General features: G+C 44.9%; 1 protein-coding gene across 3 annotated transcripts in view; it reads left to right on the forward strand.

The window, feature by feature from the left end:
- Positions 1-14,991, forward strand: part of CGNL1 (cingulin like 1) — a 157,258-nt gene that overhangs the window by 69,658 nt on the left and 72,609 nt on the right. For all 3 annotated transcript variants that reach the window (XM_057723617.1, XM_057723616.1, XM_057723618.1), the window contains one exon: positions 5,779-5,991. In XM_057723617.1, the coding sequence (XP_057579600.1) occupies positions 5,779-5,991 (213 nt within the window). The remainder of the gene's footprint in view (positions 1-5,778; positions 5,992-14,991) is intronic.

The raw sequence follows: 14,991 nt of genomic DNA on the forward strand, positions 1-14,991 counted from the left end.
GATTTTTCATGAAATATCTTTTAATACTTAACGTTCTGTTCAGTAACATTGGGCCCCTATATGGAGTCAGTAAAGTAACATTAAGAGAGAATAAAATCATTAAAAAAAAGAAGAAAGAAAAGAAGGAAGGAAGAAAGGAAGAAATAGTAGAAAATACTCTGTTTTCTTAGGATAAGCCAAATAATTGACCAAGAATAGGGTGACTTTGTTATTCGCAAACAACTGATGGTTCTGAATTTTTTTTTTAACTCAAGATACAGAAATAATTATAGCTCAAGTTTTCAGTCATTCCTTTGTCCGTGAATGTGTTTCCCTCTGTTGTGGGAGTGATGGGTAAATATGAGATATCTCTCTAAGCCTCACGACAGTGGGTTTTTCTAATTACCAAAGATCACCTTTGATGGGAGCCTATAGTGTTGACAGATGGGCCAGCACAATCTTGTGGTGCTTTATCCTTGACGTTTACCAAGACGCAAGTACTTAGACATCAGTAAAATATTCTGGTTATGAAATCATATTGGTCGGGGGATAGACTGTGCTCAGAAGTGATGTCTCGAAAATAATTATAAGCTTATTGTGTTGTGATGTTACTGAACATTATACACATTTTAATAAAAAAGCAATGGAAAAAAATCATGTTTCCTATCAGCTGTGTGACACTTTCTAGGCCATCCTTCTGGGGAAAAAAAATGACATAATTCTTTGTCAGCTATCGTTTTGATATAAAACCTTTCCTTGCCTTTTCAATGAGCGTGGGCCAGAGATAGGGACTCTGCAGAACTTCTGGGAAGCTTTTATGCGAAAGAGGGTCCAGGTCAGTTTTTTTTGGTCTCATTTTGACATGGAATACCTGTGAGTAGGTGTGTGAAGTAGAACTTTCTGTGGGCCAGTGAGTTGCTACTCTGGATATTCGGGGCCGTGTCTTTCAGTGCCCCTGCTGTCAGGACGGCCTCTGCCTCTGCTGGTGACAGCCAGGTCCCAGCGCTTGCCGCCTTTTCTTCTCAACTTTCCTTCTTTTCAGGTTCTGGGCAGGTTCCTTTGCTTCAGTTTAAAAAGGTGGACTTCCTTACAGGCACTTCTAGCCAAACCCAGTACCCTGTTGACTTGCATCTGCGAGCGCACAGCGCCACTGCTTGCTCCTCAGCCTCTCTCGAGCGTGTAGTTTTGTTGTCAGGCCCGCAGAGGCTGTGTAGTGACGAGAACGGGCACCTGGGTCCCGGTCTTGGCTCTGCCACTTATATGCTGTGTGATCTTAGGCATGTTAGTGTCTCGGAGCCCCGTTTTTTTTATTATTAATGAGAATAATGATATTCATCTCATGATTTTTAGGAATGCTCAGCATAATTCTTTTTATGTAGTAAGTACCAAGCACACTCAATTTTTTTAGCCTACCCCCTGCTCCTCCCCACCCATCCCCAAATATGTATGCATACTAGGTCTTTATCTCCTGTACTTTCATGTGTGCAGCTAGCCTGCATGCGTATAGGTTTTGAAAGTGCTGATTCTGAGTACCCAAAGTTTGTGCTTTTTTTTTTTTTTGGGTTGGACTCTACAGAGAGACGTGTGCGTCTCTAATGAATGTTCACAGATATGTTGAGGTTTATATGTTTCTCCCACTTCTTTGGCTTGATATAATTGGCGATAAAGCCACCGCGTTGATGAGGTGAAGTTTTTGAAATCTCCCGTCCCTTTCTGTCTCTACCCTGGAGAGCTTCAAGTGCTACTCAGTGATATGGTGAGGTGTAATCTGATTGGATTTGTGCAACAGAGTCCACTTAAGCAACAGCCCCAGCCACAGATAACAGCATGTTGGTGTAGAATGGACCATAAAAACTTAGGTTCTTGACATGTGCTGGTGGCAGTACACAAAAGGCAACACAAAACACAGATATATCATGGGAAAGGTACGTGTGGGAAGAGGAACTGCCTTATCGTTAAAACAACTGAGAAATGTGTGAGAGTAAGAGCAGGAAATGGGGGTAGGCTCACAAGGGCTGTTGCGAAGAAGCTGGCAGGAGGCCCCAGGAAGACCTAGAGGGGTAGCCAGTAGCAACCGTGATGCGGGGTGGGGGTGGGGGTGTCTCTAATATCTTTAAGGAGGGACTGGACGGTGGGAACCACAGGGCATCGCCATTGATAAATATCAGGACGGAGTGTATTTTCATAAAATGTGCTTATGTGTTCTGTGCTTGGTGCTTTGGAAGAGCCAGAGTTGCTCCAGTTACCTGGATGATTCTCTGGAAGTTTTAAAGTTATTAGTGCTTGCTAGCTAGATTCTTGAAGGACTGATTCTTTTTTTTTTTTTTTTTTTAAGCTCTTTATTGGAATATAATTGCTTTACACTCTTGTACCAGCTTATGAGGTACACCAAAGTGAATCAGCTGTATTTATACACATATCCCCATATCCTCTCCCTCCCGTGACTCCCCACCACCCTCCCTGTCCTGGCCCTCTAAGGCATCACCCATCATCGAGTTGATCTCCCTTTGTTATACAGCAACTTCCCACTGGCTGTCTATTTTACAGTTGGTAGTGTATATGTGTATATGCAACTCTCTCACTTTGTCCCAGCTTCCTCTTCACCCCCTGCCCTCCCAACCCCGTGTCCTCCAGTCCATTCTCTGCATCTGCATCCTTATTCTTGTCTTGTCACTGGGTTCATCAGTACCATTTTTTTTTTTTTTTAGATTTCGTATATATGAGTTAGCATACAATATTTGTTTTTCTGGCTTACTTCACTCTGTGTGACAGATTCAAGGTCTATCCACCTCATTATGTATAGCTCCATTTCATTCCTTTTTATTGCTGAGTAATATTCCGTTGTATATATGTGCCACATCTTTATCCATTCATTTGTTGATGGGCATTTAGGTTGCTTCCGTGTCCTGGCTATTGTAAATAGTGCTGCAATAAACATTATGGTACATGTTTCTTTTGGGATTATGGTTTTCTTTGGGTATATGCCCAGGAGTGGGATTATTGGATCATATGGTAGTTCTATTTGTAGTTTTTTAAGGAACCTCCAAACTGTTTTCCACAGTGGCTGTACCAACTTACATTCCCACCAACAGTGCAGGAGAGTTCCCTTTTCTCCACACCCTCTCCAACATTTGTTGTTTCCAGATTTTGTGATGATGGCCATTCTGATCGGTGTGAGGTGATACCTCATTGTGGCTTTGACTTGCATTTCTCTGATGATTAGTGATATTGAACATCATTTCATGTGTTTGTTGGCCATCTGTATGTCTTCTTTGGAGAAATGTCTATTTAGGTCTTCCGCCCATTTGTGGATTGGGTTATTTGCTTTTTTGGTATGAAGCTGCATGAGCTGCTTTTATATTTTAGAGATTAATCCTTTGAAGGACTAATTCTTAGTCTGTACAATGCAGCTCTACCCTGGGATTGCAGAGGCTCCCCTGGTTTAATGAATGTACCTGTCCTAGAGTAAAGGAAAGAGATTCCATTGTCAGTTATTCTTAAATCCATACAAATAGTTTCATCCCCTCATTAGTGACCCACTTCTTGAATGGAAAGTAGTTTATCATCTCTGAGGCCTCAGGTCCGAGGTGGCAACCATTCTTCCAGTTCCTCAGGAGCGCCAAGAGGACAGGATGTGTATTTACTGAGAAGCCACCAGTGAAAGAATAGATGGGTTTAGAATTCTGACATCTCCAGACTCCTGCTGTTACTGCCCACATTTATTTATGTTCAGAATAAGCCCATTCCCAATATCGCTGATCCATGCATCAAAACCAAAAATCAGACACGTGTCCTCTTTTCAAGAAGCTGATAATCTAGGAAGAGAGGTAAGAAAATCTAGATACAAGAACTGCAAGGTAAAAGTATTAAGTGCTGTGAAAAGCACCGTTAAAGTGAGGTGGGTATTTAGGAAGGGGATTCAAGGAAGACCTCTTGGAGGAGGTCATACAATATCTGAGTCTTGAGAGGTTTTCTGAAAGGCAGAGAGAGATGGGACCAAGAGGGACGAAGGGCACCCCAGACAGAGGATGCTGTGTGGGTGATGGCGTAGAGGCTGCAGGTGAGAAACTGGAGGTGGGGAGCCATTGGGTAGCTCTTGCAAACCATCAGGGCTGGAGGTGATGAGAGCCTGAACCGGAGAGGTGAGGGAAAGGATCTAAGATGTTACAGAACTAACTTTTTGGTTGTGAGGGACAGGACGAGAGAGATCAAGGTTGTTGCCAAGCTCCTGAGCTTGCTTGCAAGCTGCTGAGCAGGTGCTGCCGTTCCCAAGAGCAGTGAACAGAGAAGAGGAGAGGAAGGGGCTTGATGAATTCACTGAGAGACATAAGCCCTCTGAATCTTAGGTGCCCCAGGGACACCCAGATGGATGAGCCTTACAGGTCTGGACTCAGATAGGGGTTGGAGATAAAGGTTTGAGAGTTATTTATGTAGAATTAATAGCTGGAGGAAAAAACTAGATAATCTTGCCAAAAAAGAGTGAAGAATGCAAAGTCACATTCTTGGGGATCATCTTAGCTTTTTGGGAAGGGGGAGAGAAAAGCCAGGAAAGATTGTCACAGAAAAAGTGTCCCGAGGGAAGAAAACAGGAGCGTGTAGTGTCTTTGAACTGCAAGGCAGAAGAGAATTCTAAGGGGACAGGTGAAGAGGGTCAAAGAGGGGTCGAGAAGAGGGAGGACTGAGAAAAAGCCACTGGATGTGGAGATGAAGAGGTCAGTACGACCTTGGAGGGGACAATCTTAGTAGAGTGGGAACAAAAGCCATTTGCAAGAGATTAAGGAATGATGAATGAGGTGGTCAAGAAGTAGAGGCAGTGAATTCAAATTAAAAATGAGAATAGAAATGATACTTTCAAAAGTTTGGTGGAAACTTGTTCTTTTGTTTTCTGTTTGCCTTTAACTCAGAGGATTCTTGTGCCCTGAGGAAAAGGACATAGATTCAAGGAAACAGAAAGGAACAAAATGACAGAAAAAAAGATAACTAATTAATAAAGACTTGGAGCAAGCTGGCAGGGGAGAAAGCTTGTTATCTGTGAAATGGCTTTGGGTGGGGAGGAAGCCTGGAGTGCAGAGAGGAGCTGGGTGGTCAAGCCCAAGTCCTGGCTGAGTGCAAGCTAGGGGCGTCTGTGGGGGAGGGTGAGCCTGAGCTTAAGGGGAGCTGAGCAGGTCTGACAAGGGATGGTGACCTGAAAGGAATGCCCAGCCTGGGCAGGACACATTTGGGTGTAGGTGATGGGATTTGTGGTGGAACTTGCTGGCCCAGTTTCGTGACTCTGCTCATGAACAGTGAGGCTACGGGCAGTGTGTGAATGTTGTGCCTGCTCAGCATGGGGCCCGGGCATCCTGAGGACTTGGGTTGTGGGTTAAGGGTTTGACCACACGCAGGGTTCCGAGGGTGAAGTAAGTGAGGCCGGCAAATTGGCACGTCCCCCACGAAGCAACGGCTCATAAAGGCCACTTAGCGAGGGCTGTAGACCATCGCACGGAAGTGAAGTGAGATGGAAAAAACAGACCTGGTCCCTCGGAGCGTCGGAAAGGAAATCAGCTTCCCTTTTCTCCCTCAAATTAAGTTAAATTAAATCTGAGAAAAGCTAGGGTCGTTGAATCAAGGGAATGGTGGCCTCGGAGGAGGGGAAGGGGGGAGGAGGCGGGGGACTAACTGGGTGTGCCTTGTGCAGGACGAGCGTGTGTGGAGGACGAGCGAGGGCACGGCTGTGCGTGCGGGGGGCCTCGGTGGAGGTGCAGGGCGGCCTGACGGCTGCTGCATCCTCACCTCCCCGCCCGCGCTTCCTCTCTCCAGGAGCTCCTGCAGGCAAAGCAGGACCTTCAGCATCTGCTCATCGCCAAAGAGGAGCAGGAAGACCTCTTGAGGAAGCGGGAGCGTGAACTCACCGCCCTGAAGGGAGCCCTGAAAGAAGAGGTTTCCAGCCACGACCGCGAGATGGACAAGCTGAAGGAGCAGTACGACGTGGAGCTGCAGGCCCTGCGGGAGAGTGTGGAGGAGGCCACCAAGGTGGGTCCCGGCCGGAGCCTGGAGGGGGCGGGTGGGGCCGGAGGAGGGGCCGGACGGCCTCTCCCACACCCATGTCCATTGTTTGCCTTCCTTTTCGTGACAGAGTGAAGCTGAGTTTCATCAGATCATTGATCCAGACCTTGTTCACAAACGATATACTCAGCAGTTCTGCTGTTGACCATTTAAAGTCCATAAACTTAAAAATTAAGGACACTGCTTAAAAGCTCTTGCACGCGGTGAGATTTAGAAGCCCAGGAGTGAACCCCTCCAGGGTTCCTAACGGTCAGAGGCCTAGGACATTCCGTGTCTTTGCTAATGGGGCAGGATTGCAGACAGGACCCAGATTTCTGGAATCCTTCACCCCTGCCCCAGCCTGTTCTTTCTGACTTGTGAAGCCTTTTGTTAGACAATTCAGGTTCTTTTCTCAGTGAAGTTACAAGGGGGTTAATGGGCTGAATTGCCCAAACCCTTGCAAGATAATTTTTCTCTTAATTGAATTCTTGGCTCTTACAAATAGATTCTAAATTATGTTGAAGTCTTTGGTGTGGGCCTCGTGTGTGCTGTTAAAGAAGAGAAAAGGGGAAAATGTTGTGAAATATCATGCCATCTTTAGGGAAAGAGGGGAATTACAGAGTATACATTTTTTAGAGTCTCTGCAATATATAGGTTAAAGGTGTTGAGGAAAGGACTCTTGATATTGTTTGTTTGTTCTGTAGCGATTACAGTGACAGCTCAGGGCTGGTAGGCTGTCGCCGCTGTGCCCCTTAGTGATTCACTGATTTTTAATTGTGGCATGGTAATTGCGGATGACAGGAAGTGAAAGATGGGTTTGTTTGTATAACAATAAAACGTTTGGGAAATAGTCTGCTTGGGGTTATTAAAACTGAGACAGTTAAAAAAAAAAAGCCTTTTGATTTGCCTATCTTAGCTTTTTTGAGATTTGGTTTAGCTTGAGGGAGAAAAGCGAAACTGATTTAATTTTCATTGCTTTGCAGGAGCATGTCTGTTTTTTCCATCTCATTTCCTTTCTATGCAGCAGCCTGGTGTCCTTGCTCTTGGCCTTTGTGTGCTGTTGCTTCATGGGGGACGTGCCAACAGGCTGCTGAGTAAAATAATTTTCCTTTGGACCCATCACGTCTTTGTCATCTTCAGACCTTATGTCAAAGCTTGAGTTAACATGGTTTATTCATTGAAGGGTGGTTGAGGATGGTGATTGGCATGGTTATAGTGATTTGACTGTAAGAAAAATTAAACTTATGCCCCACATGGGATGCAAGAGATTTTACTGGAAGTTCCTAGGTCCTCTGCTGTCACGTGTTATAAGCGGGGAAGGGAATCATGGTAGGTGAAAGAGGATTTTTGTTGTATGGAAATGAGATAATCAATCTGTAAAGACTTAGGCTACTGCATTTTGAGATCTCCTGACGTTTAAGCATAGATCCAAAGCAGACAAAAAAAGAATCAGACCAACCACAAGCCATCTGTAGTCGGCAGTGTGACCTTTGTCCCCACGTTGCTGTCCCCGGCACAGGGTCTGACACACAGTCACATCTGTGCAGTGTCTGATGAGTGAAAGTCAGAGGAAGATCAGTTCCCCTCTTAACTGGATTTTCAGTCCCTGGTGTGTGGTTCCTGTTGAATTTTCTCCAGTGATGATCGTGGGAGATCTTTCAGGAAACTCTGCTGTTTCTCTTTGAATTGCTTTGCTTTTGCATTTCCCTGCAGTTTCTTAAAGAGGCTCATGATGGTGTTTTTACACCTTATTAGCTTTTGCTTCTGAGAGTGTTTGCTGAACAAATGTGGCAGGATCATATTTAATGGAAAAAAAAATTATGTCGATGTAGTGGACAGATGCTGCCTTTTTGTTACATTATTTACATATAGGTACTATATAATAGAATTTTAGTAGTATTATATTAACTACTTGGAGGAGAATGAATTAAATATAATTTTTAAATTTAGTAAAGAGTATTTCTGAAATCTGTACACTGGCCTTTTCCTGCCTCAGGGGAGAGACTCATCCACCACTGTGACTAAAAGCTGACATTTCTTTAAGGAACTGCATTATATTAAAAAGTTGATTTCCTTGGTAAGTCTTCAGAGGCATCCCAACCTCCTGGCATCAGTTTTACTAATTTTTGCCACTGCCTCAGGGCCAAAAATCCCTAAAGTGCTATTTTATCATTGTCAAATAGCAAACATTTCATCCTGGCCTGAGCTTGAGCTCTAAAAGTTTGAAATTACTAGAACATTTGGTGAAAGCTGTCACATTATATTAAGAATATTTTACAGGTATTCCAAACAGATACTCCGTAACAGTGGTTTTCGTAGACCTAGACAGCCACACCTTTTTAAGAAGGGACTGGTTGCTCAGCAGAGGAGAATCCATGAGTGCCCTGGTGCTGTGGAGTGTCCTTGTGCAGCAGACTGAACGTCCCTCTCCCGCAGAGCGGTGGTGGTTCGGGCATTGGGTCAGCTGCTTCAGTTCCCGTCCCACAGAAGGAGGGGTCGTCACGTTGGTAGAAAGAGGATTCTAGCTATCGCACAGTCTTTGAAAGGACTGTTGAGGACTTCACGTGTTGTTTCATAACATACTTGTTTTCTATGTTATGTTCTTTTATACTCTACAGTTTTGAAAAGGAAATATCCTCTTTCTCCTTGGGTTTGTGGCAGTGGCTGGGGTCCACATGCAGAAATGGACAGTCAGCGGGGGTGTGCATGACTGTCGTCTGAGAGCGAAATGAAGACCGTCCCCTGCTGTTAGCGTCTTCTGTTCATCCCCACCGCTCCCTGACCCCAATTCTTGAAGGAAAAGAGGAGTGTAGATGGTGGTCAGCGTTTTCAGATTTCTCAGCTCAAATTCCAGTTCCTCTAAGAACTTCCCTGGTTGCATCTTGGACTTCAGGGTTTCCAGGGGCCTGGTGTGGCTGAGTGCAGAGTAGGAATGAGTAAATGCCTCATGTGAAGTAGAGATAAAGTGCTATAGGAGATGGCTTGTGCTGGTGGCAACCAGGAAAGAGTTCATGGAAGATGCTGTGAGAGGTGAGTGGTATTTGGACATGTGAGCATGGAGGATGAGGACATTTGGGATACTGAATACTTCGTAAGCAACACCTTGTTGGGTGGGAAGGTGAGATGTGTGTCTGGGCTGCAGCCTTGTGGAGCAGTAGAAGGGAAAAGACAGGCGTAGGATAGGAGGAAGAAGAGGACACAGAGGCGGAGACCTGAAGAGAAGCAGCCAAGTCCAGTAACAGGAAAGCAAGGGGAAAAGCATTGTATTTGGCTTAATTAATGAAATATTTGAGAAACTTCTAAAAGCAGCCTGTTTTTATATTACATACTTCAATGTTGAGTCTTTGTGCTTTTATATTGTTCTGTTCTTTATAGTGTAAATTCTAATGTTACGCCCACATTTTATATTCTATGTAACCCTCAGAAATTTTATTCAAATTCAGTAATGTTGAAACTTTTTTCTCCCCCTCCAAAACTGTCGCTAGATTATGGACTTATGTTTGTATTTCACCTAGTAATTTGGAAATGTCACTCAGTCTTAATAAAATGAATATGTGCTTCTGTGCTCCTTTCTCATAGCATCTCTAGATTTTTCCTTCTCTCTTTTCTACTCGATCTGTGAACAATTTCTTTTCAAAGCGTAAGGTCAACAGCGGGTCAGATGGTAAAACCAGTGCTAATCTCTGGATCAGTGAGATTGCCACCCTTAAGAGAAGGCTAATTCAGTGTAAAAGCTCATTTCTGTCTTCTCTGGGGGAGCCAGGTTAGTGGGGGAAAGTGTAAAAAAAAAAATCCTGATTTCCTCAGGTCTTTAAGTTCATGTAATCAACGTACTCTGAAGGACAGCTGTTGAGAGCGGGGCAAGCAGCAGGTTTGTAATCAGGTGCCTGGCTAAAGGAAAATGTCTCTTTTCTGCAGATTCAAGTGTGCCTGGCGTCGCTCAGAGCCCTCTGTCAGCAAATGTAAAATGGGAAAGATTCAAGGTTAAAAAAGGTCTCCTTTTCATTTTTTTCTCTCTGGTTTTTTTCCCCCAGAACGGGCTGTTTAGAATTATATCACTCTTCTGCATTCTGTACTGATTAAAAAGTAGCCAAATAAGAGGCCTGGTGTGGTGTCCTAGGGTGTTCATTTTGAACCTTCCATCAAAGCCCCAGACATGCATCTTCCCTGCTGTGGCTTTGATCCTAGGTGCGTGGGTCCTGATAAGCCTCTTAGGGGCCTTGGTGAACAGTAAACAGGACATCCTGGCACTTCACTCCTGGTGTTTGAACTGAGCTGCCAAAGTCACTTGCTGTGGGTGTAGAATACAGACTAAGAGTCCCCAATATGCTCATTCATTTCCCGTCAGATATTTGAATGTGTTTTACCACTGCCGGTCCCTGAGGACACAAGGCAGGTAAACCATGGTTTCTAGCGTCGAAGATCTTTTGCAGCCTTGTGGGGAGAAATGTGCAGATAAGATGAGAATGAAGTTATAGGTGCTGTGCTTGAGGCACATGCAGGGCAGGACATCAGGGAAGCCTCACTGCTTCCAGTGGCAGCATTCAGGAGAGAACCAGCACATCCCTTCTGTAACTTGATGCCCTACATGTCTGTTACTTATCAAATACTCAACCATTAGACGTTCCCTTCTGAGAGTTAGCCCATCTTGAACCTGCTGGCTTTGTACCCAGCTCCTCTTAATAAACTCAGAGTTAACTTTTAGAATTTCTAGAAAGTTTAAATAGTCTAAATAGTCTAAATAGTGTAAATGTAAGACAAAGAATGTTGACCTGGGGATGAGTTAAAATAGACTTCATTTATTTAAAAAATCAATTAGGTTCCAGTTACGGGTAAGGTTTCCAGAGGGTAGGACCTCATGAAGTGGAATGTTTATGGGGAAGGCCTCTACCTTTCCTGCTGGGATGACATCCTCCAAGGAGCTCTCCTCTGGGTCTCTCTCTAACTTCTGGGGGGCAGATTTGGCTGCTGCCGTTCTGTGGGGAGCGTCACAGGGCAGGAGAAAGGTTCCTCACACAGAGAGAGGCCGATCTTGGGCAGGTTTTAATGATGGTTCCTTGAGGCCTCGTAAGTGTGGTTGAGTAGGAGGGCATTTTCCTGCAGCTCCCAGGAGAGAGCAGGTGGAAGCAGGGCTTTCAGGTGGCCCAAAGCCTCGGATGACCCGGAAAGTCACAGCAAATTCACATGCAGTGCGAAGAGAAAGTGTGGAAACTTACTTGGGTGGAGAAAGAGTAAAAAGCCTTGTCCTGGCCTCAGGAGGAACAGCAGAACAGCCTGGTCCGCGAGTCACACTGTCTGTGCCACGTAAACCTTAGGCTTTAAGCCTGCCCAGGGGAGGGAGGGCAGCTCTTGCCCGTTTCCCACCTGCAGGAGGACGGACCAGAGGGCGAGGCGTAAATAACTCAGAAGATCTGACGACCATAGTCGGCAGCAGCTCCTCACTGTTGGCGATGGATTGCTGATACAGTTTTTGGACTCTGTATCAATAAGTGGTTCATTCACAGTCATTCATTAATTGGGCAAGTATCCGTCAAGCATTTCATCCGGGCCAGGAGCACCTGCCGGGCTGTGGGGATAAAATGGACAAGAGGGGTGAGACAGACAGTTCAGTCAATCACATGTATAAATGTGTAATTCGCTTGTGATAAGCGCTTTGAAATGGAGAGGGGAAGGGGAAGCTTCCTTGAGCAAAATGAGGATGGAGATCTGAAGGATGAATAGGAGTTAGGTTTAAGAAACTCACAGAATGTTCCAGGGGAAACAGCACGTGCAAAGGGCTTGGTGGCAGGAGGGAGCATGGTCTGTTCAAGGTGTTGAATGAAGGCCAGTGAGCCTGGGCTGTGGAGGACAACGGGAAATCTGGAGTGAGAGGAAGTGGAGAGCGGAGTAGGGACCAGCTCATGCAGCCTGTGTGTGTCTTCAGGATTTTGTTCTTTGCCCTAAGAACGATGGAAATCATGGAAGTTTTTTAAATAAGTGTGTGTGTGCGTGACACAAGCAGATTCCTTCTATGGCAAAGAGTCTGCTCTGGTCTTTACAAGTAAGGTGGGTTACCCTGGCTGGGACGGTGTATTCATGCAGCCACTTTACATGGAGGCACGAGCTTTCTGGAGTCTCTTCAGCAACCCAGTTGCATCTTTAATGGGGCTGTCTCCTGCCTCTGTTTCTGCTGAAGGGCAGAAGGGGAAGGGAGTGGGGGTCATGCAGGGTCCCATTTTTTAAAAAACTAAAAAATTTTTTATTGAAGTATGGTAGATTTACAATGTTGTGTTAATTTCTGCTGCACAGCAAAGTGACTCCGTTATACACATATATACATTGTTTTTTATATTCTTTTCCATTATGGTTTATCCCAGGAGATTGAATATAATTTCGTGCGCTACACAGTAGGACCTTGTTGTTTATTCATTCTAAATATAGTAGTTTGCATCTACTAACCCCAAACTCCCAGTCCATCTCTTTCCCTCCCCCCTCCCCCCATCCCCTTTGGCAACCACAAGTCTGTTCTCTATGTCTCTGAGTCTGTTTCTGTTTTGTAGATAGGTTCATTTGTCCCATATTTTAGATTCCACATATAAGTGATATTATTTGGTATTTGTCTCTTTCTGGTTTACATCACTTAGTATGATAATCTCTAGTTGCATCCATATTGCTGCAAATGGCATTATTATTATTTTTTTTTGGCTGGGGAGGTCCCCTTTTATTTGTGACATTTTGCTCTTTGCCAGCTGTTGGTTCGGTGAATTTGTAAACTGTGTCCATGAGTGAGTAGGTGAGGGTGGGTAGGGATCGTGGATGAAGGGAAAGTTTGGTATATTGGTGGCGAAGTTTGTAGGAGGAAAGTTTTGTTTTTCAACAAGGCTGTTGCAGTGTCTTAGTGCTAGAAATACCTTTAGACATTTATAGTAAGGTGCTTGCCTGTCTCTCCAGATGGAACGAATGTTCTGAGATCTCTGAACCATCTATGGACACCACCCAGAGTCCAAAGTGTGAGCAAGGCAGGGGCGGTGGCTACTCGCTGAGGGCCAGGAACCAGGCGCATTTCCAGCTGTGGATGTGATCAACCCACAGAACTGGGCAGTATAAGCAGGGGGGCTGTTTTAAATAGCCAAGGAGGATTGTAGCCACTATAATATTGCAAATAGTTGGATCTTTAACATCTGCAAGGAAAACTGCATTAATTTTATGATCAGAAATCCTACTCATTCTGTTTTACTTTTTCTGATCTTCTATACGCTTTCTGACCCTCTAAATTCTCCCTGATGAACATTTTTCTAAAGGCTTGCCAAGATCATTAAGTAGATTTCTACTTGGTGGAAAAACTTGGCACTATTATTTCATCACTCTAAGCATACAATGGAGCATGTCATAAGCTCTAAATCCATTAGATAAGAAGCAGTGCGGAAACAAATAGCTACAGTGTCATAGTAAATCAGGGCACATACGACATTTATGGTTGCCAGCCTCTGAGATGACCCCCCAGTGATCTGTGCATCCTGGCACTCTTGCGCCTTTGTAGACCCTTCCCATGTTGAAGAGGGCTACTCTGTGTGACCAGTAGAGAATGGTGGAGTGTGACTTCCAAGGCTAGATCATAAAAGACATTCTGGCTTCCTTCTTGCTTCTTTTGAATCGCTTGCTCTGTGGAAAGCCTACTACCATGTTATGAGGGTCCTCAAGCAGCCTGTGGAAAATCCCATGTGGTGAAGGACTGAGGCCTCCTGTCAACAGCTATTTGAGTACGCCATCTTGGAAGTGGATCCTCTAGCCCTGCTCAAGCCTTCAGATGACTGCAGTCTTGGCCAATATATTGGGCCGATCTCATCAGAGACTCTGAACCAGAACTACCAAAGTCACTTCTACATTCCTTACCTTCAGAAATTCTGTGAGATAATAAATATTTACTATTATTTTAGCCTGCTGCGTTTTGGGGTAATTCGTTATGCAGTAATAGCTGACTAATACAGCATTTTGACAAAGCCATCTCTCTTATGCTACGTTTCCTTATAGCCACTGACTCCAGCGGAGCCATAACATCCTGCCACACCCTTGGTCTAGTCCTTGTTTTGCTGGACTATACCTGTTAGGTGATATGTCATTCTCCCCATTTTGAAGGAGGGACTGTCTTATCCTTTGTATTATCTGCACTTTGCAGAGTGCTCAGTAAGTGTTCTCTTTCTGCATGAATCAGAATATGCAAAGGTTAAAAAGAACATGAACGTAGTTTAAGGAGAGGGAAGTGTTCTAAATTTGGCTTTGCTTTTATTGACTTTATGGAAGACTAGTCCTTCCTGGTTTTTATTTCCTCTGTTGTAAATGGATACTATTTTTATTATCAAAAAACAAAAGTGAAGACGTGCATATATGCTTGTGCATGTATAGACTATCTCAGGAGGGGCACAAAGTGATAGTAATTGCCTTTGGGGACAAGTAGGGGAATGGGGAGAGGAAAACTTTTTAAAAACAGTGCATAAAACCTTTTATACTATCTCAGTCTATCCCACGTACAATGAAATAGGGGTGCTGATCTGTGCCTCCCCTAGGCAGGCTCAGAGGAAGCCTTGAGTCTAGTGGTGTAGGTTTGCTTTTTGTCCTTGGGGGCCCCGTCTCATCTTTGACCTTCACCTTCTATCTGCTGCCCAGGTTTGTGGCGTCTGTGCCCATGGCATCACTTCCATGCTCGGATCTGCTTTCCCATGGCCGCCATCCTGGTTCAGGCCTCATTATCTTCAGCCCGGATGGTTTCAGCAGCCCTCTGCCTGCTTCCCCTCCTAGTTGGGCCCCTCCGGACCACACCCACCTGTTGCGGGTTGGCCGCCTTCTAGTCCTCCCCCCTCTCCCCGCCCCCAGCAAATCCTGATGGCTTCCCTCCAGTTACAGTTACAGCCCTACACGAGCTGCCTCTCACCTGCCTTTTCATCTCTGGTCCTCACTGTCATGCATGAAGAGCCCAGTGCCGGCCACACAGAGCAATTCCCCATTCCTTGG

This window comes from Hippopotamus amphibius, chromosome 2, assembly GCF_030028045.1.
Source record: "Hippopotamus amphibius kiboko isolate mHipAmp2 chromosome 2, mHipAmp2.hap2, whole genome shotgun sequence".
NCBI classification, from domain to species: Eukaryota; Metazoa; Chordata; class Mammalia; order Artiodactyla; family Hippopotamidae; genus Hippopotamus; species Hippopotamus amphibius.